The sequence below is a fragment of the Haliotis rubra genome, unplaced genomic scaffold (genome assembly GCF_003918875.1).
Source record: "Haliotis rubra isolate DU_JTF1 unplaced genomic scaffold, ASM391887v1 Scf763, whole genome shotgun sequence".
Taxonomy (NCBI): domain Eukaryota; kingdom Metazoa; phylum Mollusca; class Gastropoda; order Lepetellida; family Haliotidae; genus Haliotis; species Haliotis rubra.
Genome location: NW_025767483.1, coordinates 447,575 through 475,334, shown reverse-complemented (window position 1 = coordinate 475,334; position 27,760 = coordinate 447,575). Strand labels below are relative to the sequence as shown.

Sequence of the window (27,760 nt, the reverse complement as noted above, 5' to 3'; positions counted from 1 at the left end):
CACTCCGGCACAGCGATGACTAACATAACATCACTGCCACAGGCTAATTTGCATATCACGTGACCGGACTTTTCTCTTGTTTGTAATCAAACGCGCATATTCATAATAAGAAGAGACTGGACTCACGAAAGCTATTCGGCGCTCTTCATAATGTTTTACATTGTTACATATATATTCTTCACAACTGCGACAGTAAAGTCTATGACAGTACATATTTAGATATCAAACTGGCTGCATCGTTTGCTCTCCATCAGCTTCGATGACAGCACGTGGAGCCGTACAACCTATGTAAACAAAGGATCGCGACGCAAATCGAAATAGTGTTACATGTTTTAGGATATTTTCTCAATGAAACTAAACCATTCCATCAAAGATGTTTAATTAGTTGTGTAGACTCGTCAAAAATAAAAGAGTTGAGAAATATGTAAATTATATTGAATGGACGGTGCAAGATGTGACGAATCGTCACATTTTTCTGGCCTGTGGCAGAGATACTATGCTGGCTTGCCGCATGGAACTCTGGGTAGGAGAGTGATATGATCCCCGATATGTTCGCCCTCGTAGGTAATAAATATATATATAAATATAGACAATACCCAGTCTGGATAACATGTCGAAACAGATGCCACTGCTTCTCTGCTCGCCTAATAGGTCTTGGTATTTGAAACACAAACTCATAACAGAATAAAAATGTATTATCACAAATATATCTTACATATCTCACATATTATCAATCCACATTTATCACATAATAATATTATCACAATAACTATTTCATCGATTTACCGTGGATGTAAATATAAGGGACAAACCCTTGGATAATAATTGAAGCAGACTGTACGATAACGATTACATCAATAGCAGGTGTTAATGAAATGTTTATCAAATAGTGATGACACAAGTCCATGGCACGCGTATTCCACATGATTACAATAGGAAACAGATGAGGCTTTCTTAAAGTTTAGGGGAGGTGGGGAAGCTTCGTGGTGGAAGCGTTCACTCGTCACGCTGAAGACCCGGGAAGCCCCTTTCTTGTGTCCCCTGCCGTGAGGTTGCTGGAATATTGCTAAAAGCGGCGTTAAACTAAATTCACTCACTCACTCAAATTCTAGCTCAGTTACGTAATCAATGGAAGGGAACTAGCTAAACATCCAAACGAAAACAGCATAAAAATTGATGGCATATCTAGTGTGTTCCATATTAAACCAATTATGGAAAGGACCAATGATGAGCGAGTGAGTGAGGTTTTACCCCGCTTTTAGCAAAATTCCAAAAATACAATCTTTGATAAATGTAATCAAACATATAACATGTAAACATATAAACAAAATATAGTAGATCAATTTGCACCGGAGCATAAACATATTTATACAGATTTGGAAACACTGACATGGATGGCCTATGTGAAAGTTAACCTGCAGAAGGCCGTGGGACATTCATGTGCGATGTTGTAATAAGAAGAGCACCACAAGGCAAAGTCTGGTCTTGACAAGGGTACGCATCTTCTTTCCCGTGGAGGTGCTGGTCGAACACCAGCGTCCTGTCCTTCCTGACATGAGCAATAGCATATATGGTTTGGGCAGTAACCCAGCAAGCAATTGTCTTGACACCATGTGTCATTTATATAGCTGTATTTGGAGTAGCACTGATAATGTGGAGACGACGAATCGCACACTGGTGTTGTTGTTTCTGCGATCGTAGTTGAGGAGGTTTCTTCTGATGACATTGTAGTTGTGGTGGATTGTTCAGATGTTGCAGTGGTAGTTTCCTCTGATGTTGCAGTGGTGGATTCTTCTGATGTTGTTGCAGTGGTGGATTCTTCAGATGTTGCAGTTGTGGATTCTTCAGATGTTGTTGCAGTTGTGGATTGTTCAGATGTTGTTGCAGTTGTGGATTCTTCAGATGTTGTTGCAGTGGTGGATTCTTCAGATGTTGTTGCAGTTGTGGATTGTTCAGATGTTGTTGCAGTTGTGGATTCTTCAGATGTTGCAGTGGTGGATTCTTCAGATGTTGTTGCAGTGGTGGATTCTTCTGATGTTGTTGCAGTGGTGGATTCTTCTGATGTTGTTGCAGTGGTGGATTCTTCAGATGTTGTTGCAGTTGTGGATTCTTCAGATGTTGCAGTTGTGGGTTCTTCTTCAGATGTTGCTGCAGTTGTGGATTGTTCAGATGTTGCTGCAGTTGTGGATTGTTCAGATGCACTGCAGTGGTGGATTCTTCAGATGTTGTTGCAGTTGTGGGTTCTTCTGATGTTGTTGCAGTGGTGGATTCTTCTGATGTTGTTGCAGCTGTGGATTCTTCAGATGTTGTTGCAGTTGTGGATTCTTCAGATGTTGCTGCACTGGTGGATTCTTCTGATGACGTTGTAGTGGTGGATTCTTCAGATGTTGTTTCAGTGGTGGATTCTTCTGATGATGACGTCGTAGTAGTGATGGATTCTTCAGATGTTGCAGTTGTGGATTCTTCAGATGTTGTTGCAGTTGTGGATTCTTCAGATGTTGTTGCACTGGTCGATTCTTCAGGTGTTTCAGTTGTGGATTCTTCTGATGTTGTTGCATTGGTGGATTCTTCTGATGTTGTTGCACTTGTGGATTCTTCTGATGTTGTTGCACTTGTGGATTCTTCTGATGTTGTTGCAGTTGTGGATTCTTCTGATGTTGTTGCATTTGTGGATTCTTCTGATGACGTTGTAGTGGTGGATTCTTCAGATGTTGCTTCAGTGGTGGATTCTTCTGATGATGACGTCGTAGTAGGGGTGGATTGTTCAGATGTTGTTGCAGTTGTGGATTGTTCAGATGTTGTTGCACTGGTGGATTCTTCTGATGTTGTTGCAGTTGTGGATTCTTCTGATGTTGTTGCATTTGTGGATTCTTCTTCTGATGACGTTGTAGTGGTGGATTCTTCAGATGTTGCTTCAGTGGTGGATTCTTCTGATGATGACGTCGTAGTAGGGGTGGATTGTTCAGATGTTGTTGCAGTGGTGGATTCTTCAGATGTTGTTGCACTGGGATTCTGGATTCTTCAGATGTTGATTGTTCAGATGTTGTTGCACTGGTGGATTCTTCTTCTGATGATGTTGTAGTGGTGGATTCTTCAGATGTTGTTGCTGTGGTGGATTCTTCTGATGATGACATCGTAGTAGTGGTGGATTGTTCAGATGTTGTTGCAGTTGTGGATTGTTCAGATGTTGTTGCAGTGGTGGATTCTTCTGATGACGTCATAGTAATGGTGGATTCTTCAGATGTTGTTGCAGTGGTGGATTCTGATGATGATGACGTCGTAGTAGGAGTGGATTCTTCAGATGTTGTTGCAGTGGTGGATTGTTCAGATGTTGTTGCTGTGGTAGATTCTTCAGATGTTGTTGCAGTTGTGGATTCTGATGATGATGGCATCGTAGTAGGAGTGGATTCTTCAGATGTTGTTGCAGTGGTGGATTCTTCAGATGTTGTTGCTGTGGTAGATTCTTCAGATGTTGTTGCAGTTGTGGATTCTGATGATGATGACGTCGTAGTAGGAGTGGATTCCTCTGATGTTGTTGCAGTGGTGGATTCTTCAGATGTTGTTGCTGTGGTAGATTCTTCAGATGTTGTTGCAGTTGTGGATTCTGATGGCGTCATAACACTGGTGGATTGTTCAGATGTTGTTGCACTGGTGGATTCTTCTGATGTTGCAGTTGTGGATTCTTCTGATGATGACGTCGTAGCAGTGGTGGATTCGTCAGATGTTGTTGCAGTTGTGGATTCTTCTGATGATGACGTCGTAGCAGTGGTGGATTCGTCAGATGTTGTTGCAGTTGTGGATTCTTCTGATGTTGCAGTTGTGGATTCTTCAGATGTTGTTGCAGTTGTGGATTCTTCTGATGTTGTTGCTGTGGTGGATTCTTCAGATGTTGTTGCAGTGGTGGATTGTTCTGATGTTGCAGTTGTGGATTCTTCAGATGTTGTTGCAGTGGTGGATTCTTCTGATGTTGTTGCTGTGGTAGATTCTTCAGATGTTGTTGCAGTTTTGGTTTCTTCTGATGGCGTCATAACACTGGTGGATTCTTCAGATGTTGTTGCAGTGGTAGTTTCTTCAGATGTTGTTGCACTGGTGGATTCTTCAGATGTTGTTGCAGTTGTAGATTGTTCTGATGTTGCTGCATTGGTGGATTCTTCAGTTGTTGTTGCAGTGGTGGACTCTTCAGTTGTTGCAGTGGTGGAGTCTTCAGATGTTGTTGCACTGGTGGATTCTTCTGATGGCGTCGTAGTAGTGGTGGATTCTTCTGATGGCATCGTAGTAGTGGTGGATTCTTCAGATGTTGTTGCAGTGGTGGATTCTTCTGATGGTGTCGTAGTAGTGGTGGATTCTTCAGATGTTGTTGCACTGGTGGATTCTTCTGATGGCGTCGTAGTAGTGGTGGATTCTTCAGATGTTGTTGCAGTGGTGGATTCTTCTGATGGCGTCGTAGCAGTGGTGGAGTCTTCTGATGTTGCAGTGGTGGATTCTTCAGATGTTGTTGCACTGGTGGATTCTTCTGATGTTGTTGCACTGGCGGATTCTTCTGATGACGTTGCACTGGTGGATTCTTCAGATGTTGTTGCACTGGTGGCTTCTTCTGATGACGTCATAGTAATGGTGGATTCCTCTGATGTTGCAGTGGTAGATTCTTCTGATATACTCGAGGCAGACACTGACACTTCTGTCGTTTCAGAGGGAGAGATTGAGGAGGCCATCATTGTTGAGACAGAGATTGTGCCTTCTGACATTGTCGAAGAAGAGATTGAATCTTCTGTTGTTGTCGAATGAGATATTGAGGCGTCCGTTGTTGTTGTCAACTCCGAGATTGAGAGTTCTGTCGTTGTCGAGGCAGAGATTGTGTTTTCTATTGTTGTCGAGGCAGTGTTTGAAACGTCCGTCGTTGTCGAGACAGTGATTGAGGCGTCTGTCGTTGTCAAGGGAGAGATTGAGTCTTCTGTCGTTGTCGAGGCAGAGATTGAGGCGTCCGTCGTTGTCGAGGCAGTGACTGAGGCGTCCGTCGTTGTCAAGGGAGCGATTGAGTCTTCTGCCATTGTCGAGGGAGAGATTGGGTTTTCTGTTGTTGTCGAGGCAGTGTTTGAGGCGTCCGTCGTTGTCGAGGCAGAAATTGAGGCTTCTGTCGTTTTTGAGGGAGAGATTGAGATAGACGAGGCCTCTATGGTAACACTACTGGGAAGTGTTGCAACAGTGGACACACTACTGGTGAGCCCTGTCGAGAAGGATGGAGTATGTCCCGACACACTACTGCTCACCGCTATGCTGGTCGTAAACAGGGGAGGGAGGGACAGAAGCATTGTGGTGACTCCGCCATCTGAACTACCACCTAGAACCACTGACGATGGAAGAATGTCATCACTTGTCATTAAGGTTGAAGATGTTTCTAAGCCCTGTGACGATGACACTGTGGATGCATCTATAATCGTGGAGGTTGCATCGCTCAAGCTTGTCATCGCTATGCTCTGATCTCCTATTGATGCGGATGTAATCATGATAGGGGAGGATGAGCTGGATGTTGCCACACTCAAGTCTGATGGTGATGATGAAGCTACTGACGTCTCAGAGATGGAGGATACTGGATCGGTTACACTGGTGTGTACAGATGTCACTGTGATAAGAGAGGCATCTTCACTTGAAGGAAACACGCTTGAGATTGATGGCTCAACACTAGAGGCCGTCGACTGTGCTGGTGAAATGATTGTACTCAAAGTGTTCTGAATACGGATGTCTGCACAGTTGAAAAACTGTTCCTGGGGACCACAACCTCGGAATGGACAAGTATCTCCGCCGTATCGATAACCTGAAGTAATGAACAGGATAACGTTATGAGTGAGTATGGTTTTACGCCCCTTTTAGCAATATTCTAGCAATATCACGGCGGGGTTCACCAGAAATGGGCCTCACACACTGTACCCATCAGGGGAATCGAACCAGGGTCATCGGCGTGACGAGCGGACGCTTTAACCACTAGGCTACCCCACCACCCCTATAACGTTGTGTAGAGATACAGCTGCAGTACATATATACAGTTAAGTGAGTGAGTGAGTGGGTGAGTGAGTCGGGTTTTAGACCAATTTCACATATATATTGGGCCCCTGTGGGGAATCGAACCCGGACCACTAGGCTTCCCCTTGTATACAGCTGCAACAATTACTCTGAGTAAAATTCAGATGAATTTCTCTACCCAAACCCGAATCCATTGCACAATTCCAACAAAATCATAAAGATCATAGCATGTAGTAGAACAGAGACTTTTTTGTTTTGTTCGTTGTTTAACGCCGCGATCAGCAATATCTCGACTATATGGCGGCGGTCTGAAAAAATTGAGTCTGGACCAGACAATCCAGAGATCAACATCACGAACATAATATATATAATGAATCATTAGTGAATGAATAGTGATAACATTGGTTGTTTGCGAAAAGGTGAGCGTATCCTGCCCCACCGGTGGCACCTGTCATGGAGGAATGAACCCATACGCACAAGCACACGCACGCACACGCACGCGCACGCGCACGCGCACGAGCACAACTATATACAATGACAAATATCACAAACCTGTGTTATATTTGAACTGCAAAACACAGTGTTCACATGTGATTGCTGGTGGGAGAAGAACGTTCGATACGACTGTTCCATTGAAACTGCCAGGATAGTACTGAGACTCATTGATATCCTCAATCACCAGCAGGTTCTTATCGAAACAAGCTTGAGTTGCTGGTGCCTTGAACTCGTCGAGGTCGCACAGGCGAAACTCGAAATACCCGAGTTGTTGAGGCGGCCATATCTCTACCCGCACTGTCACTGAGGCTCCAGGTTCGTAACTTCCGGCGATGATGCCCAGTGCGTACTTCCCGCCAGCCTCGTTTTGGCGTTCACCATCACAAGGATCTCCACAGGGGCCGCAACATCCTTCGTTGTCTGTGTCCGTCCACTGACGCTGTAACACAGAAAATTATATTCCTTGGAATTTGCTTGTTTATTGTTAACAGTGAGTGCCTTTAGTTTTACTCCGCATTTAGCAATATTCCAGCGCTATCACGCGGGGGACACCAGAAATGGGCTTTACACATTGGACCCATGTTGGGAAACGAACCCGGGCCTACGGCGTGACGAACGACGCTTTAACCATTAGGCTACCCCACCGCCCCTGTTACTTTAACGCCACACTCTCTGTAAGTAGTTGGGGCAAGGGCAGCCGAACCAGTTATTGATATAGTGAATAACGATCCCTGTTGAACAACGATATACGTCAAACACCAGCCAAGTCACCCGGTCTGATGAGCCAATCCAGTACGTCACCTTTAACAACCATCATAGATTGATAGGGACCTTTGATAACCGAAAACAGGGAGCACTGATACTGATAACAAAGGAATTAAAACGGCGGCGGTGTGTAAATAATGGAGTGAGCAACAGCATGAGCATCGATCTACGCAATTGGGAACCGATGACATGTGTCAACCCAGTCAGCGAGCCTGACCACCCGACCCCGTTAGTCGCCTATTACGGCAAGCATGGGTTACTGAAGATCAATTCTAATCCGGATCTTCAAGGGTTACCTCCTAAGTCAAGCTGTCATAGCTTGTTCGAACTGGAATAAAGGTCAAAACGGATAAAACTAATTCACTCCCTCAGTCTGGCGACAAAAGTACAGAACCGACCAAACAATGAAACTAATCTGACCAGCCTCTTATTCTGATTAGAACATACTCCACAGTCGCTCGGGGTTTGTGTCAGCTGGTGAATGGGTTGACATGAAAATACCGAAAGACCTCAGACATCGTAATTAACATAGTTCCTTACCTGGATAGTTTCATGTGTCTTTTTGTGGTGGTCCGATTAATTGAAATAATCGAAGATTGGTCGCAATGACTAAGCGACCAAGCAATCGATTGTGTTTTCTCATAATCGAACACAACCAATTTTGGAACACTTGTTTGCATCAACAATATTTTACACAAGGTTGGTTTTATTTGTGTCATTAAATTTACATTTCATAAGCACTACAAGCTCGTTCCAAGTCATGATTGAATTTATCTTAAAGAATCCAGGAAATCTGTGTTCCTAACATACAAATCATCCTTTAAATATGCGAAATTTGCCAATGGATTTTGTGCAATTTGCAAAAGACCCAATTGCAAATTACTACATGTTTTTTCTTTATTTTTGTGTGTGTGCATTAACAAAGATAACAGGAACATTTGATAAATGACGCAAACCAATTATTTTCGATGATTGATCGGTTGTAATGAACCAATCATCAATTATGAGATTTTAACCAATTCCCAACACTAGTGTCTATATATATATAACTTGTAGATACATTGCTGATCAGGTTAATATGATTTCAAGTCGACAGCGACACAATTCTAGCAAGTTCCAACAATAAAACAGCGGGGGAAACCAGAAATATACTTCGCACATTGTACTTGAGAATGAACTTGTTTGTGTATAGGTAGGGCGATTCTATTTATTTAGACAGAGTTTATATCTCGGTATAGCGTCTCTGATTGAGACGAGACGGGAGTCAGTCTTAGTTTAGAGTTTTACATTATTGTGCAATATGTGTCATGACCGTGGTCTACCAACCAGTAGGTCAGCGACCCTCTCAGCTGGTGGCAGTGACTCCAACACCTCAAGCACTGAAATCCATATCACCTGCACATAGGGTCGTCGGATACGCCGCGAGGTAATTAATTTAAGGTAAACGCAAAACATTATTAGACCTAATCCACTTTGATATACCTTTACCGAAACATAGTCACGCTCATGTTGGTTATATGGAAGTTCTTTACAGAGTAGGCCCTAGGCCTTCGTAAGTTTCGTTCTTCTATACATTCAGCCTGAAATAAATCTTATCAAACACAGCACATACACTTAAAGATAGACATGTCATAAGGGGGTGGAGGGGTATGGTTGTGGAGGGTGGGGAGACATTTTTAGCTATGAAAGAAAAAAATGTTTAATTCTTTCGGAAATCATCACATCCGGGTAATGACGATTATACGAAAACCGCAATTCTTATAATTTGCCGATTTTAAAAAAAAAAAAATTCCAACTTCATATCAGCTTTTCATATTTTTTATGTAACTTGTCTTGACAAAGTCAACACAATAATACACGAACGTTTACACAAACAGGAAACGGGCGTAGCGTGTACAGCACGGTGCACCTCAAACACAGGTATGTCAGAATTAGACATTTCGGGCGTGTACGTACAAGGAAAGGGACACCATAACACGTAATGCCCACACTAAAAGTTTCATCTTATGCAGAGAAAACAAAAGCTGTAATAAACAAATCCCATTGCACTGCATTTGTCCTTCAGCTGTCACAGAGCTACCGGGCGGTGGGGTAGCCTAATGGTTAAATCGTCCGCTCGTCACGCCGAAGACCCGGGTTCGATTCCCCACATGTGTACAATGTGTGAAGCCCATTTCTGGTGTCCCCCGCCGTGATATTTCTGGAATATATTTGTAAAAGCGACGTAAAACCATACTCACTCGCTCACTCACTCAGACAGCTACCGTGGGTTGCCTATATTATTATCAAAACAGTATTAATTGCAAGATCACGAACATTCGATTGTTCTTCCCAGGACGTGCACGTGATATCTTACCGTCAGCCGTTTTCTAATTTCAAATGGTAGGTTCAGAACTTTCGGGGTTTAATTAAGAATTCGATTCGAGTGATGTCTTGATGAGAATTGATTCACAAATGTTGGTTTCCTTATTTATTAATCATGTAAAAAAACATGTTGAAAGTATCAGTTGTTATTATCATATCAAGAATATAATTGAATCAGATCATACTAAGCTAGCACTGGGTACAGCCGGAAATATAGATCTCTTCTGAAGATTCGGTAGTGGAAGAGTTCTCTTTACAAGCCGGAAACCAGTGATCATGTTCGCCCAAGTTTCTAAGTTCATTAGCGCCAAACCCATGCTCGTGTTTTTCACCAGGTACTAAATGTCCAAGATCTGTGCCACTGTGACCTTTCCTCTCATCTCAAGCTGTCATGAGGGGCGGTGGGGTAGCCTAGTGGTTAAAGCGTTCGCTCGTCACGCCGAAGCCCCGGGTTCGATTCCCACATGGGTACAATGTGTGAAGCCCATTTCTGGTGTCCCCCGTCGTGATTATGCTGGAACATTGCTAAAAAGCGACGTAAAACCATACTCACTCACTCACTCACTCAAGCTGTCATGCCTTGATGAATTGGTTTGATTTGGTCTGAGGTTTTTGTACGCCGCACTCAGCAATATTCCAGCTATATGGCGGCGGTAAGACCTAAGGCACCGTATATCAATACGGGGAATCGAACCCGGTGTTCGGCGTGACGAGTGAACGCTTTAGCCACTACTGTACCCCATCGTCCAGTAACAGGTAAGAATTCTTCACCGATTTCATGTAATAAAGTAGTCCTGGTAAAATGGGATTATACCAGGGTGTGAGGGTGGTGGGTGGAGGGGACATCTCTTATCTGATTTAGGCTGGGGTACATTTCTGTATACATGTCTTATCTGAGACATCTGAACTTGGCTACGGTACTTTCCTGTATACAGAAACGTACCTGGGGTACACATCTGCAGTACCCGTGTCGACAACAACCCTTTCAGCTTAACTTTGAAAATATACCATTTTAAAAAAGTAGGGGATATTGGATTTACAAGATAGATAAAATGCAAATGATGAAGCCAAGAAGGAAACAGATGATGAAGAGAAATTAAGGGAAAATGTGACCATTTATTCCATTCCATTGGAACTGTTTCATCTGTATGGATATATTTTACTTTTCTCATATGCATTGGTATTGACTAGTTTTATGCTCGCAAAGTGGAATATCCCCTACTTTTTTAAATAGTATATAAGGTCCGTCATTCGGACAGCTTGGCTCTAACGTTTATTATACTTCGACTCAAACGTAAAACACGTGTGCATAGGAGGATCCAGAGGGTTGTGCATCCCTAAATGACCATTGAAACTCTCGTGAAAATGTGTGCACCCCCTTCTCAATATTGTCCCCTTTTTCTCAAAGAGTTGTATCCGTCCCTCGTGTGTCTTCCGAGCCTGATGAAAAAAGAACCAAACGCTGCATCTTCACGGCGGTATGACACGACGGCGTGGACGTGTCTGACGCCACGACTCCATCAATTCTAACATACACATCGCTACGGGGTCAACTATAAGTAACCGCTCGTCATAGAATAACGTATGCGTACATTTCACACCCATGACGGATGAGGTGGAGATTCACGCGTTGTAGAGTTGTAACACTGCTGTAGTCGTGTTTCCTGGCCAGGTTACTTAAATAATTGCCCCAGATCCCTCGTGTAAGCTTCTGGGTGGGGTTCCATGTTGATACAGCCTTGTCTGCTTCTCATTCCGGGTTATATATAGCTGCATTCCTAACCATCTCATAAAGTAATCTGTTCTGCTTCGCCCCAAGCATGCCTTCAAGGAAACCTTTTTGAACAGACACGAGCCGTTTGGTGAAGAAGTTATCTGCAAAGTGACCTCCCTTGTTTTCCGAACAGTTACATGAGACACTGTTGTGTTCCATGTTTACAGGGGCGGTAGGGTAGCCTCGTGGTTAAAGCGTTCGCTAGTCACTCCGAAGATTCGGGTTCGATTCCCCACATGGGTACGCTGTGTGAAGCCCATTTCTGGTGTCCCCCGCCGTGATATTGCTATAACATTGCAAAAAGCGGCGTAAAACTCACTCACTCGCTCCATGTTTATAAAGGCGGAATGTTTATCATATAATATATCTACAGCACAAAGCGGTTCCAGCCTGAATGGTTCTGTCGCTAACGCATACGTATATAAACTCCGGGCAAATAAACAGTTCATATAAAAATTGGATTTGATAAAAGATAGACAAAACGAAAAACAGTCGCCGAAACACTGCAAGCTTAAAGTTCAAAACACAACTGTGCTACCGATTTCATATACATCACCATCGAATAATTTCCTGTTTGTTTCCTTGTAGTCACCATGTACGCATTCTTTAGCTTAAGGTTTATGATTTATGTATTATTTCCTTGTCGACTGGTGTATGTGGCTTTCCTTCAAATAAAACCAAATACCGATAACAGAACATCAGAGATAATTTCCGCTAACACCTAGTGTCAACACTATTTTCATAAATACATACTTACGATAACTGAGAGGTAATAATAAAAAGTAATTAATTTTGTAAAAATATATCGGTTAAATGGAGACGAGGGTAAGCAATGAATCTGTATACACATTTATTAATTTGTAAAGATATGATACCCATCAGAAATTGTGTAATATGCGTAATGTATACTTCCTTCCAAAAGTTTAGATTCACATAAAACACTCACTATATGTTATGCATATACATATGGTTACATCGAAGATAGATTTCTCCACTAACTTGGGGGAACCAACTGCAAACCTTATGCAGATGAATTGCACGAGGACCATGCATCAAATTGCTGAAAAGCATGTGCAAATATCGTGCATGTGAACAGCTGCGTTTTGGTGTAGAGTTTAAGAATTCGCCAATTTTAACTGATTTTATCATTTATTGAACTCATGACAATAATCTTTTCAACGTTACGAATTTGTTTTACACTACACCGGTTCATGTGTAAACAGTACCTTTAAACAGTCTGGAATATTGGCAAAATTTAGTTTAGAACATTTGACTGAAGTAAGTGGCTACATGTACACTGTTGAGTCTAAACGTTTGAAAGGAAATATATTCTCAAAAGTTTATATTAAATCATATGTTTACGATTAAGAAATGTATAGATATTTTTTTACTGTTAAGTGCCACGGCAGTTCATGGACTTCATGGATTGCAGTGCTATGAGATATTCATTCAAAGGAAATCGATAAAACCATATATAAATGAAATTAATAATTAATAATTAACATGTGCAAGTGTTATATTATTACATATTATGCGCGCGCTCAGACACACACACACACACACACAGACAGACATAATACATACATACATACATACATACATACATACATACATACATACATACATACATACATACATACATACATACATACATACATACATACATACATACATACATATCTTATTAAAATAAGGATGACAAGATCCACAACCAAACATCCTTAAATTAATTTTTAATTTAACTTTCTTTGCCTAGATATACTGAAACAAAGTATGAGAAACAGACTTATGGCAACCACAAAACACACGAGAGATCCCTAGGGGGCCTGCCAATTGCACATGCTAACCCTGTAAAACATATAAGAAAAACACTTTTCATTTAAACTGTTATTAAATAAATTTTAAAACCAAAAATTCAGTTCAACTTACAGTAAATCCTCCGCAGTTTAATTCCCCGTCTTGTTCATTGACAGGTGCCCCTTTATATCCGTACCTCCAGAGCGACGATCTCTGAGGGGGACTCAACAGACGAGCAAAGCCAGAGATCTGATGAAGTTGACACAAAACAATAAATATCTGTAAAATAGTCATCCTGGCTATCACTTCGCTGGAAATGGTTTGTTTTCGGATTCACCATTTAAATAACCAGATGATGACGTCATCTGGTCTTACAGAACAATTATCCGACCTCTTGACCTCATGCGTTGGATGGTTAGAAAGAAAGGTGTGTATGCTGACACCACGCTGTCCGTCGTCATGTCGTACCACGTCCGTCTCAGATGGGCGGGTTGTGTAAAACTGTTGCTTGTAAACAAGACATTTACATATCTTATCCCCAATATTTTTTTTCATTTTATTATAAATGAATTTGAAGTTTTAATCTAATTTAAGATCATCGAATTAAATATTTGTCAGTTTCAATCTGGCATTTGTTAGATCATCGAGTTTGTTTTAAATATTTGTCACAATATCATGAGAGTCATCATTCTGGCATTTGTTTATTGGAGATGATATTGTATGCACAGGATTTCATACATTTCCGCTTCAACATTTGATCTTGTTATTTCCCTGCCACCATTTACTAAACACTAACATGGACTACAGGGAACACCATTCTAACTGCTATAATGGCTTACAGGGGACACCGTAGATCGATACTCATGGTGTTGATCACTGGATTGTTTGGTCCAGACTCGATTACTTACTGACCGCCGCCATATAGCTGGAATATTGCTGAGTGTGGCGTTAAACACCAAACAAACCAAACCGTGCTAAGCACAAACTTGGGTTACAGGAACACCGTTCTAACCCCTAAAATGGGTTACAAAAATGAGCTCCATTCTAACCACTAAAATGGAATACAATGTAAAATGGGTTACAAGGGTCGTTCTAACCACTAAAATGGGTTAATTAGTTACAAGGGGTTACCGTTCTAACCACTGGCCACCATCGTTCTTACAGGGGGCAAGGAGCTCCATTCTAACCACTAAAATGGAATACAATGTACAGGGGCCGTTCACCGTTCTAACCACTCTCGCCAAACCTGGCTTACTAAGGGGTTACAGCTCCATTCTAACCACTAAAATGGAATACAAGGGGTGCCGTTCAACCACTAAAATTAGTTACAGAGGTCAACGCTCTCGCCACCAACATGGGTCACAGGAGTCACATTGTAGTCCGACGTTAATTAGTCAAACATGCAGTTTCCACGCCACGCCTTCCGTAATACCGTGTTTATATTCTGGGGGATTACACCATTTGAAAAGAAACACATTGTTGCACACATGAATAATCCTGACATGAAACGCGGGGCATGTATGACATATGTTGACATGTCAAACAGCTTTAAATAAAAATATGACGAGCAACACAATGATCCCTTGCGACAATAGCAAGAGTGACAAACAGTAGACATTTATTGCTGAAGTTGTGGACAACTGTATCGCCATATCGTCATCATCGACGCTGATTAAAAGAAAGAAGTGACATAAGGTTGAAGACACCTTTCATATTGACGCAGTTCCGGTGTTGATGAAGTATGAAAGCCAGGCTGGTTGCTTTTGTCCAATCAGACACCGTCATATGATCACGTGGTTTCTTTCACGCGAGGTGGCATTGTAGCGGATATGATTGTGTGCAGCACGTGCTATACATGCAAAACGTGATATATGACCGTGATGTAAGTAAGCGACGAGTTTCAGCGTGTAATCCGAACGTAAACAAACCTTAGCGAGACAATAACGGTTGACACCTCGCTGCATTGTTCACGATAGGCTTCACCTGACTGGTGATCTGTTGTCATTCATTCTTGGTAACACACAGATGTTCGTGATCACTTCAACACTCACGTTGGTTTTATTCATGATTATAAACTGTATCAGTCATGACATTGTTAGGAACTCGTCATTCATTATAAATGTGTGTGTGTGCGTGTGTGTGTGTGTTTGTTTTAGAGAGAGAGAGAGAGAGTGTGTGTGTGTGTGTGTGTGCATACGTGCGTGCGTCTGAGAGAGAGTGTGTGAGTGAGTGAGTGAGTTAGTTTTACGCCGCACTCAGCAATATTCCAGCTATATGTAAATAATCGAGCCTGGACCAGACAATCCAGTGATCAACAGCATGAGCATCGATCTACGTAATTGGGATACGATGAAATGTGTCAACCAAGTCAGGCAGCCTGACCACCCGATCCCATTAGTCGCCTCTTACGACAAGCATGGTTTGCTGAAGATCAATTCTAACCCAGATCTTCACGGATGAGAGAGAGAGGGAGAGATGAGGAGGTGGAAAACCAGCGTAAATAAATAAATAAATAAATAAATAAAAATCTATATATATATATTCTTTTTCATGATTTTGTTTGTTAATTACAGATTTTTTAGTGGTAGTTGGGGGCCCTGTCTTGCTTCAAGTGTTTTGACGACCCAATCCGATAGTTCAATAACAATATATTCAATCGAACAATATACAATTCTAAAAGGTTTCATTTTGGAATGACAATGAGTAATGTCACATCTATGTCGAATTTGGAGTGATATTTTTTTTGAATGAACAGCGTATTGAGTTAACGATTTAAACGGCATTTATATTAAAACGCATTGTTTTAATTTGTCAGGAAAATCCGAAATGACGAAGGACAGCGCTCCACGAAGCAATCTTTAGCCCTAAGAGGATCGTAACTCCCATGCCTAACTTGGACTTGTAGTCCAGTCAGTTTATGTGAATACCCACCACAAATTGCAACAGAAATGATTTCAACTGTTTTAAGACCCTGAACCATTCCTTTATAACATATAAAAAGTCTAGGAAAATCTCAGTGGTGGAACAAGGTCAAATTCGACCCTCAAGGTCATAGGGGTCATCTTCGCTTTCGAAATCTTAGATGGAAATGCAAACTTTTTTGTAATCTACTCAATTGTGTCATGTTATATATCAAATAAAAGCTCTGTTTACAGGCTTTTCAAGGATATATTATTTAATAGGATTAGCCTCACCATATATGTTCTATTTTTAAAAACGTACCGAAAATTATGAAAATTGTGTCCCGACATCCACATGTATATGTATGCTACGATTATGCCCAAAATATCATTCTTCAATTGTGTGACAGTTTTTGCATGAAGAAATATTGCGATGGATCTGTATCAACCAATAGTCTATCCAAATAATAATGAAAAAGGTTTGACGATCAATAAGGGGGGGAGCTGTCTAAAGCGCCAGGTTCATGATCCAGTAAGCTTAAGGTGCCGGGATCGAGCCCACCTGTGACCGGGTGGACGCAGCAACGTGCAATAAAACTTGGACAAAGTACTGTGACTATGTGTCCCAGTCCACCCAGTTGTTAATGGGTACCTCGGTAGGATGGGAAAACAACATAACTCGGCGTGCCTAGTGATCCCCCAGGGAGTTGAGATTGAAAATACGATGTGCCGTTGAGATTGACATCCAATGGTCAAGGGAAAAACAACTTCGGTAGCGCCTTAGAGTAATATAGAAGTAGTTCAAATAGGGCACTATAGAAATGTGGAATATAATAATAATATACATGTAATAATATTATTTTATATCAACACATTTTCATCAGATGCAATGATGGAAAACAAGTCATTTAATGATTGAAAGTTATGTAAGAGAGTTCTCTTTTACTCAGATTCATAAATGGTATTTCATTATGAATTACCTGAGTTCATTAGCTAATCTTCTTTGACTGACATGACAATGCCCTTTTTTCAATTTACTTTACAATTCATTGGTTACACTTCCTTGACAGAATGGCAATGTCCTTTTCCAGTTTACTTTACAACAGTTCTCTGATTGCATCATCCATCGCTGATCTGTTCTGCTGTTACTGATTCAATTGGCTAGTTGAATAATTTCCCTGAAACATAGATCGTCCTGAAACTTTTTCATGGCAACAGCTTTTCCAATTCCATGGATTCTTGATGTCGTATCACAGCCAAAGACAGCATGTATAAACAAGTTCTGACAAGCATCTTCTCCATGCTTCTTCTTGGTTTCGCTGATATTCCAAACTGGAATTCTTTTCAAAGAACTTTTCTTGGGGGTTGACAGCACAAAGATTCCAGTAGATCCGTGTCGTCCCCTTGACAACTGTTGATGGTATGCCAATGAAACTGCTGTTTGAACTATCACAACATCAGCATCACCAGTGGCCTGAACTGTGTCACATCCTTCAGCTTGGTGATAGGAACACACCATGACGAACTGTTCTTTGTTCTGAACAGTGGCGAGGATGACTCTTTCTTTGATTGTAAGATCGGACTGTCATCAAATTTAACTGTTGGTCTGACAAGTCCACCAGTCCGCCTCATTTGTGTTGCATACTTTCTCGATGAACTTGAGTATCCATCTAACACAACAGTAGCTCTGTCATTGTGTATTTTGACATATGTGCAGTACATGATGCACAACTCAGCATAGGATTCTCCACGTGGCCAAGGTAGAGAATGAAGCAAAGCCCTTCCATCGAGAACATAAACAGCATCAGAAGCTGGACCAGGGGACAAAACCACCATCCAATGTTGATATGAATGAAACCAGGGCAGGTTTGTTTGCTTCCTAGCGGCAATCAGAAACCGTTGAAACACTAAAACTTCACCAATGTTGCAGATTTCTTCTTATTTCTCATTCATTTGTACAACTTGATCTTCTTTCTTGACAACTTGATCTTCCTTTTTGAGACACGTGAAGGTTCCGGGTTAGAATATTGATTTTCAGTAACCCATGCTTGTCGTAAGAGGCTTGTAACGGGATCGGGTGGTCAGCCTCGCTGACTTGGTTGACACATGTCTTCGGTTCCCAATTGCGCAGATCGATGATCATGCTGTTGATCACTGGATTGTCTGGTCCAGACTCGACTATTTACAGACCGCCGCCATATAGCTGAAATATTGCTGAGTGCGGCGTAAAACTAAACTCACTAACTCCTTTTTGAATTTGAAATCGCCAGTGGTTGTGTTTGTCGTACAGTCCAAAATAGAGCTAGCAACTCAACATGCATCATCTGCATTCACAGTTGCACTCTATATGCAGTGTTTCTTTAAGTAGTTTCATGCCCACATTCTTGTCTCTCTCCTGTCTTGAATTGGACATGTCCTTGTGTAGTTCAGAGTTTCTGTTTGTACTACTTGTAAGATCACTCATGGCATTGCTGACTTCCATGCATGATGGCATTGACATAAGCCTTTGCGTTTCAGACATGCCTGCCCCCCTTGTAAGTCCTCCGTTTGTCTTAATGCTCGCATGAGCACCTGTTCAATCACAAGATCTGTTTAAGGTCCTCCCCAATAGCAATCGGAACGGCATATAACATGATGACCTGAGTTTTAAGGTCTTGGGATGTGTTCCTTGTGTGTCATCAACTGAACGTACAACTGAACTGATTTGGTATACAAGTTATGACAATAGACTTTAGGTGCATCTTCCCATTTCCTAATGTTTCAGCTTTAATGAAATTCCACAAGATATCTACCATGTTCATATACTGGATCGAAAGTTTCGCTGTCCTCATATTGCTCAGGGCATCTTTTTCTTGGTTTAACTGATGGTGAATGTTCCTTATGTGTTTGAAGAAGATACTTCACCAACAGTCAAGGATTCACTCACCAGCTCATTGTACTGCACTGCCGCCATGTTGAGATCGTCACCATCGCTGTTTTGAAGGGGAGTGGCAAGGTCAGCTTCATCAGAAGGCTTACAAAACCTAGGAAGGTTCACGTTAAAAGCTCTTGTGCACTGGGAGCTGTGGCTACAAGAAAGTGAGCTCGAATTGCTCTGGCAACAGCTTTCCCTGTTAGTATGTAACTAATTGTGTAACTGGCATATATCACTACCAGAAGTTCAAATAGGCCCTATCCAGACATGATATTTCGAATCCATCCCAAAAGGCGACGTTCTTCAAATCCCTTGATGAAGGCTCACTGGAAATTTTCATTCAAGCTTTCCGCCAGAGAGGCTAATCAAAAGTGACGATTGGTGTTACATTGGTTTCCATGGCTTGTGTGGTGACAAGTCACTTGGGCTCATGTCAATCAATGTTAGTGAATTAAAATTTATAGCACCTCAGCTGCATTTCTAAATGTTTGTTTTTATTTTTTAAAATGTTAAAGTACAATGTTTTAAAATTAATAAAACATTGTTTTTAGCAGATATTTATTTTTACATAATCGTAGCATACACATACATGTGGATGTCTGAAACGATTTTCATATTTTTCAGAACGTTTTTTTTTATTAAAACAAATATGATGAGGCTAATACCTATTAAATCAAATATCTTTGAAAAGCCTGTAAACAGAGCTTTTATTTGATATATAACATGACACAATTGAGTAGATTACAAAAAAGTTTGCATTTCCATTTAAGATTTCGAAAGCGAAGATGACCCCTATGACCTTGGGGGTCGAATTTGACCTTGTTCCACCACTGAGATTTTCCTAGACTTTTTATATGTTATAAAGGAATGGTTCAGGGCCTTAAAACAGTTGAAATCATTTCTGTTGCAATTTGTGGTGGGTTAGGTCAGAATCTTACCAGGATGACTGGACTATTGGCCAAAACGATGCAAGATGCCATTAGAATCTGAACCATTTGTTCCCATTTTGCTTTGGACCCGTGAAGATCCAGGTTTGAATTGATCTTCGGTAACCTATGATTGTCGTAAGAGGCGACTAACAGGATTGGGTGGTCAGGCTCGCTGACTTGGTTGACACTTGTCATCGTATTCCAATTGCGTAGATCGATGCTCATGCTGCTGATCACTGGATTGTCTGGTCTAGACTCGATTATTTACAGACCGCCGCCATATAGCTGGAATATTGCTGAGTGCCGCGTTAAACAACAAACCAACCATTTTTCTTTGAGTGTATTTGTGATGGGTGCCTGTTTAGGGTTCAGAAAACACTAGCCATTTTGCAAACTCTTTGTATCGTTACCTTTGGAGAGTGATTCTTGAAGCACATGCTACAATATAGTCGGAATCGTACAATGTACTCTGATTGCAACGCCATTTTATCAAGGAGTTGGTTTTAAGCAATAAAGATATATATTGTTTTTACATAAAAACGAATACTGATGACAGCACTACAAGAATAACTCCTGGTGCCATAAATTGTTTTTTATAGTCATTTATAAACAAATACGTAATACTATAATAATAGGGCAATGATTTTCCAGAAAGTCAGATTTTATGAAAATGTTTTTGTCGCTTTTATTTACTCGAAAAATAGTCTCTATGTTTTGGGGTAAAGATGTTTTGGGTAAATACACATTTTAACCAACCCATATTTGGATCCTGAAACGTGATGACTAATCAGAAGTACCAACACAAAGGTGAAGAATGTCTTTCCGGGTCAGCGTGAGTAACAACACTACCTGTGAGGGTGGTCACGTACATTACCCATCTACATGAACGCAGATACAATATGCTTAATCATACATAATTTATGGCAATCCCTGAAACAGCTGACCATCAACCCACACAGTGCGTGAAGATGTCCACACAATCTACAACCATTGTCTCACCTGTATATATTCATCCCACATCATAAACAAACAATGCCCACGCAAATCCGTGTCTTCGGTTTGCATCCGTTTTCATCCAGAACAATAACAAGTTGACGCTGATTATTTTTTTATAAATAGCGAAATGACTCTGTAGGAAAGACACAACTTGTCACGTTTTATACCTAGTTTGATGGCTCACTTTCCACGAATTCATCAGGTTTTGTTGTTCATATGCGCCGCAAGCTTTATGAATATCAACTGACTACTTTCTTTAGAGCAATTGTGCAGTTTTAATGTTTAATGTTTTCTTGTTATATTTTAACAAAATATATTACAATTGTTATGTGTTTCAAGGTTTCAGCAGAAAGGATGTTTAACAAGCATATATTTTGTAACTGTGTATTTTAGAGGAACTGTTTAATGCCTGCTTTCAAACATTTGCGGGGAGAATTTGGGTTTTTTTCCGATACAATTCCAGAAAGTGCTTTCAGCTTGTCTAGCATGGCAAGAGAGAGGCATGCATGTAAGTTATTCGGTTTTATTACGGTTATAAAGATGTTTCCCAAGGAAGCCGTGTTTTCGGGGGTTATATAGGTTTCCCTACAGATCATTAAGTGTTTTCACAGTTTAAATATTCCCCTACAATTCACCATGTTTTCGTGTTCTTAAAGAGTTGCTCCCTACTGGCTGCCGAACAGTTATCGCCAAATTTTAGCGGTATTTACAAAATTACTCCGCCGTTCGCTAAATTAACGGAACAAAATTAATCATGATACTTTATTACCGATGTTTCCAGCCTGTTCACTGCCGCCGATCGGAAGGGAATCATGGCAGTACAAAGAGTAATTCTCACAACTAACTGTAACAGTTATCGCCATTTTAGAATTTCTCTTGTCTATCGTGAAATAATATAATATATTTATATCATAAAGTAACCACGAATAATTGATTGTGTGACTAGTTGGGTGTTTGTAACAGTAGGCTGATAGGGGATGAAACATTGAATTACTTTTGTGAACTTGCTATTAAAATGTATATATACTCATGCCAATAATGGTTGTCACCCCCTTCAATTTTTTTAATTGGAGAGAGGGGGTGGGGAGGGGGATGACAACCATTATTTGCATGAGTATAGATCGTGTGGCATCCCCCCTAAGTTATTTTTTTATAGAGTTCATAACTTATTTTTAAGTTTTCTGTTATGTTACTTGCCGTGAAGAGTATACTTTTTCTGTCCTTTAATGTTCTATTGCCTATAACTGTTGCGCGGCGATAACTCACAACTGTTCGGCAGCCAGTACAGTTCTTTGGATATTTAGGGTTTTATATTTTAATTATTTGATTTTATTGTTTTGTTATGTGTCGTAAACATTGTATATAGATTTCTGATAACTGTTAGTAGCATCCACCAATTTAATCAAGCAAGCGTACGCGTAAGTCTATTACGCCCTGTTGGCCTTTCGTGATGCCACAAGACAGCTCGGAAATCAAAGTGATGTCCCATTGTTGTTTACTGTCAAAGCTCCGTCTCAGAGCTTGATAATAAGTTCATTACCTTCCCGGAAAAGGGAGCTCCGCTGTGAGGAGCTTGTCACTTCCGGGATCTTGAACCTCTTTGAACACTTCGCAAAGACGTTTCTGGAAGGCTTTGAGTATAGGCGCGACGAGGGCGATTCGAAGGAGAACTGAACAATCGGTACCCACGGAGATTCGTACCGAAGAGATCGTTTATCGACTCGTAATTTTGTGTTTCATGTAACACGTGAATAGTGCAATCTACGACAGTGTAAACCTCTTGCTCCATCTCTCGACTTACAAACCTGCGTAGTTTAAAGGGAAACGAAAAACTCAGTGATTTCTTTGCGGACTAAGACCTATCTATTTGACAGGTGTGGTACGTTTCTTACTTTTCTGGCTAAGTACTGTATTAATACTTGTTAGAGTTGGTCTTCGTAAGAGGTGAGTAAGTGGATCGTTGTCAGGCAAGATGACTTGGTTGACACATGTCATCGTATCTCAACTGCGTTGATCACTGGATTGTTTGGTCCAAAATTCGATTATTTAAAGACCACCTCCATATAGCTCAACACATTCTTGATACCAGCCTTAAACAACAAACACAATCCACAAAAAACTTCCAACATCCATAGGAAATCTGCTAGGAGACCAGTTGATTGTTACAAATCTGAGTACTAGTATATCATGGGAATGTGTTTATTCAACACTATAAAAATAGTGGTGATACCAGTTGTTCATGAAAAGGTAAGGGTAATCACCCAGTTATTGATATCATGAGCAAATAATCAAGGCCCTGATCGGGTGGTCAGACTCGCTGACCTGGTTGACACGTCATCGTATCCCAATTGTGTAGATCGATGCTCATGTTGTTGATCATTGGATTGTCTGGTCCAGACTCGATTATTTACAGACCGAAGCCATATAGCTGGAATATTGCGGAGAGTGGCGTAAAACTAAACTCACTCACGATATAAATATAGACAAATGCAGCATTTAGATTTGTGTATTTTATTACATACAACTTTGATGTCTTACAGTCTGCACAGAGGTACACTGAGAATGACAATATACATTGAATAGATCACAAAAACTGTATGATACAGACACGGGTACAGGAACTCACAAGCTGCTCATGATGCCGACAAGCACTGAAATTATGACACCTAAAAACTTATCACTTCATAATTATTTGTACTTCAGGAACTATTTGTTCTGTAAAAATCACTAAAAACCGTAAGATCTGATTATCCTCTGACATGAAAAAAGTAATTTACTAAATTTCTGATATGGCACAAGTTCCTCGCTTGTCTAAATATGGTACTTATTAAAGATGGTAATAATTAGTCTTTAAAACATGTATGTTTTAAAGATACTTTAAAATTAATAAAGAATAATTTGAATGAGTTAACATTTTTAATGAATATTTAAACATATTGAATCTGCAACATCAGCAAATAATAAACTTTTTATAATGGGAAAATATTTTCTTCTGCAACCTGACTTAAATACAATATAAGAACAAATAGTCATTGCCGCATACTGAAATTCCTGAAATTCCTTGCAAACATGTAATATATACTCTTGGGAAAGACATTCTTGACTTCATTGAAACATGACAACTACATAAGTTATCTTTACAATGAAATTTCCTAAACAATCTGGTATTTTAAGTGCTCTGAAATATTGTAACTAACCAATACTACAATGATCATAAATTCCACATCTGGTGTCAACTGACTAAAGTATTAGATTGAAATAGTTTATTCACAGCTAAAAACGAACATGCATTTTTTGTGAAAAACTTTAAATATTGTTAATATTTAATAGGCACATAAAATTGTCTTTTAAAGTTTTCTGATTCCAGGTATTATTGCCAGTAATATTTTCTTATGTTTTTATGAATTTATGATTCATGTTATTTGCATGTCTTTTTTGCATGATTTTTTCTACTTTCTGATTACTCTACATAACTGTGCAGTATACCACACAGAATCGTCTCTGCCCAATTTATTTTTCACACAAAACAGCATTTATACAATGTTTTAGTTGTGATCAAGAGAAAACACTTTATGGACTCCAAAGTACCAAATATCCATAATTAAGTTGTAAATATTTTATGAATTGTTGTAGCATTGTATCATTGTTGTATCTAACTTTGGACACACATTGATCAGTTTAAATCACTATCTTTCCCACTCCAATATATTTGAGAAGTTTTTTTACCAGATGTACAAAAGAAAATATGATATTCAGCAACAGAACAGACTAATGGCTTGCCAAAAATATATAAAGTTGGTTTCGTCAATTATAATCATCTAATCCTTGCTAACAATGATTGATGAATTTTTATATAAAAAAACAGCTACTAGTATATGACATACCTGGCAATTAACGACGAGGTGAATTAATTAATTGGCTGGTTCCTGTTCCCTTTACAAACAATAACATTTGTGTCATTACTACTCTGAACCATATCTGGCTTTGATGCAGAAACTATTGTCCCACCAACTAAGATGAAGTCCTTGTGTAAACATGCTCTACAATTTCTACAGTGTTTCATTCACGAATCAAAGTATGGTAGGATTCTATATTAGGCTGCATAAAATATTTCTCAGGCATACATTTCTCAAAAGTCATTAGGGTGAGATTATTTTTTAAATTCTGTTTTTAGTGACATGAAAGGTATGTGTTAGGAACAATTGATGTTTTCCAACAAACAACCAACAACTGGGCACACATTGAACTTGCTCTTTAGTGCCAAGTCAGCCGTCAAGCATGTCAGTTAATAACAGTGTAGGCTTTTATCATGCAGTAGTTTTGATGTTTTATGTTCTTTATTGACAATACAAAAATGACTGGTGTGCGGGACATCAAATGATGCCATCATACCCAAGAATCAATTCCTATATATTTATTAGTCTCATCATTTTTTACACTTCGTAAATTATTAAATCCAAAGTAAATTAGACTTATCTGTTGAGTTCATGACATAAAACTCAATTCATCAAGTGAGTTAACTGGTTTATATATTTCAGAAATATCAGCATGTCCACTGAATGTTGGAGGATAGCTAAAATGGATGAAATTCATTTAATTTGGTGAAATCCCACAAACAGGTATGATGCTGAAAGGCCTAGTGTCATAATTGGTGCGCCCTATCAGCAGATCCTGGAATGACTAAGGGCCGCAACTCTTAGACCACAGGGCCGATGGTGTGATATGGCCACTTATCCTTCATGTACCATGGGGGTCATTCTTTCATCATTCCTTTCAAAAATGTGACTGGCTTGCATGATTGACAGACTGAGTAAAAAATGATTGACTCATCAGCTGAGAGAAATTGACAAATGACGATACACAAACTGAATGGTGTATATGCAATATAAAAATAAAAACGATTCTGGTACAATGACTACAACAGAAACTGGTGACACGTCGCTGTTGGTGAAGTAAACACTTTCTAGTCTACAGAAAGAAATCCTTTCTTCCAATCAGAGAGAATGCTAAAATATCTGCAGGGTTCAATACTCCACTTTTGAAAGAATTTTTTTATCTTTCCACAATACATACTGATTTTCATAATGTATCTAAATACCCCTCTGAGTAAGTGAGTGAGTTACGATTTTATGTCTCATCAGCATTATTCAGCCATATGGTGAACAGGCCAAATCTTATAAGAGTTGAATATATTTTGTTTTTTAGGACTATTTTTTCAAAGAGGACACCAGAAATAGCCTTCACACATTGTATCAATGTGGGGAATTGAACCCGGGTCTTTGGTGTGATGAGAGAACGCTATTACCACAAGGCTACCCCACCACATCTCATTTCTGAAGAATACACATCACCTGATTTATTAAGAAATAAATCCCTGATAACTGTAAAAGCTTCATGATAACACGCCTAATACTTTTCATCATGATTATATGGTTTCTTTACATCTCATAAAATGTTTCATTTTACAAAAGCGACGGAGCTAAGACACTGTTAATATAACTGTATTTAATCCGGTTTACAAACTGTATTTTGGAGATTTGGAGATTTGTGAAAACACCTCAAAATATTAAGCTCCAAGACACATGCTTAATGAACACCTGGTTAGAGAGTATATGGATAGCAAGAGCCCACTGAACTAACCCAAATGTATGATATGTGTGTTAATCAAAACGTTTCTAGCGACTATGAAAATATATAAAAAAGTTCAAAACAAGTGAAGTCCTTAGGAGCAGCTGCATTCACATGTTAACTGTAATTTTTTACTGAAAAATGAAAACTCTAATATGAGGTTATACACTTTTTGAAACAAAATTAAATATACAAATTCTTCATGAGTCCTCAAAAGGCAATAAGTTTGATTTTACAACATTTCTAGGCAGAACAGTTATGTTATGAAATTGGGTAATGGCTGATACCTCCTAGTTGTCAATGTACAAGGTGTATTGAATGGACACAATGTCTGACTTGATGCTCCGTACAGAACATTTTCATTTGTGCAAACCATTAATACCAACCCTGAGCATAGTGTTTGAAATTGGATATAGGAACCTTTATTTTGAAGCAGTTTTCAACCAAACAAAGAATAAGGTCAAAAATAAAAATCTTGTTATACATTCTTGTTCAATATTGCCATAACTATTTGTTCATATGAGCTTAATTTCTACACCACATTTTTAATCAAACGGGAAATCATATGTTATGAAGAAACGTCACAATTTGTGCATATATTTTAAGAACATGAGAAACTGGCTAAAATAATTTTCTTAAATCTCAATAATATAGAATAGTTGTCTGTCAGGTAGTATCATGTTCTTGTCAAGCCAAGCTAGTGTAAAGTATCTGTGTGGTTTAGATCTACAGTATATATATATAACTACATTTTGATTCAGGTGCTTCTAAACGGTTATTGTATGTATCACTTCAAATCTAACTGTTTCCATTTGATTAATCTGCTACAACTACCAATCATCATATATTTCTGTTAATACTTCAATTAACCTTAAATTCAAACGATTAGTACGTTTACATTCAGTAGATAAGTCACCTTGGATGAAGGCTAAAAAATGGTTTCTGATGAAGTAAACAATGACAAATAGGTTTAAGTAACATTTAACATTACGAAACACAAAAATTATGTTAGTGACTAAAATATGCCAAGCAAGTCATTCTTGTTTCATCGATTATATTGCCATATTATGATATTATTAGTAAACATAAACAAACGTCCCTTCCGAATAAAGGGTTAAAATGACACTAACTGTACACAAACACGAAGTCCATTAACTGCTTGTACTGATACAAGTCCTTG

General features: G+C 39.6%; 1 protein-coding gene across 8 annotated transcripts; it reads right to left on the bottom strand.

Annotated features, from left to right (window-relative positions):
- Positions 1-677: 677 nt before the first annotated feature.
- Positions 678-13,665, bottom strand: LOC124260448 (mucin-22-like). 8 transcript variants are annotated; one of them, XM_046694767.1, is made up of 6 exons: positions 13,346-13,664; positions 6,571-6,952; positions 3,067-5,812; positions 2,771-2,848; positions 2,469-2,710; positions 678-1,875 (listed from the first exon to the last, which is right to left on the bottom strand). In XM_046694767.1, the coding sequence occupies exons 1-6, from the start codon at positions 13,505-13,507 to the stop codon at positions 1,400-1,402; spliced, it is 4,086 nt and encodes a 1,361-aa protein (XP_046550723.1). In that variant the 5' UTR covers positions 13,508-13,664; the 3' UTR covers positions 678-1,399. The 8 variants fall into 8 exon arrangements, with proteins under 8 accessions (XP_046550723.1, XP_046550729.1, XP_046550728.1 ...); XM_046694771.1 differs by lacking the exon at positions 678-1,875 and adding an exon at positions 2,050-2,133 and having other exon boundaries at positions 2,203-2,710; positions 2,771-2,851; positions 2,969-5,812; positions 13,346-13,665; XM_046694773.1 differs by lacking the exon at positions 2,771-2,848 and having other exon boundaries at positions 3,784-5,812; positions 13,346-13,665.
- Between the last annotated feature and the right edge of the window lie 14,095 nt (positions 13,666-27,760).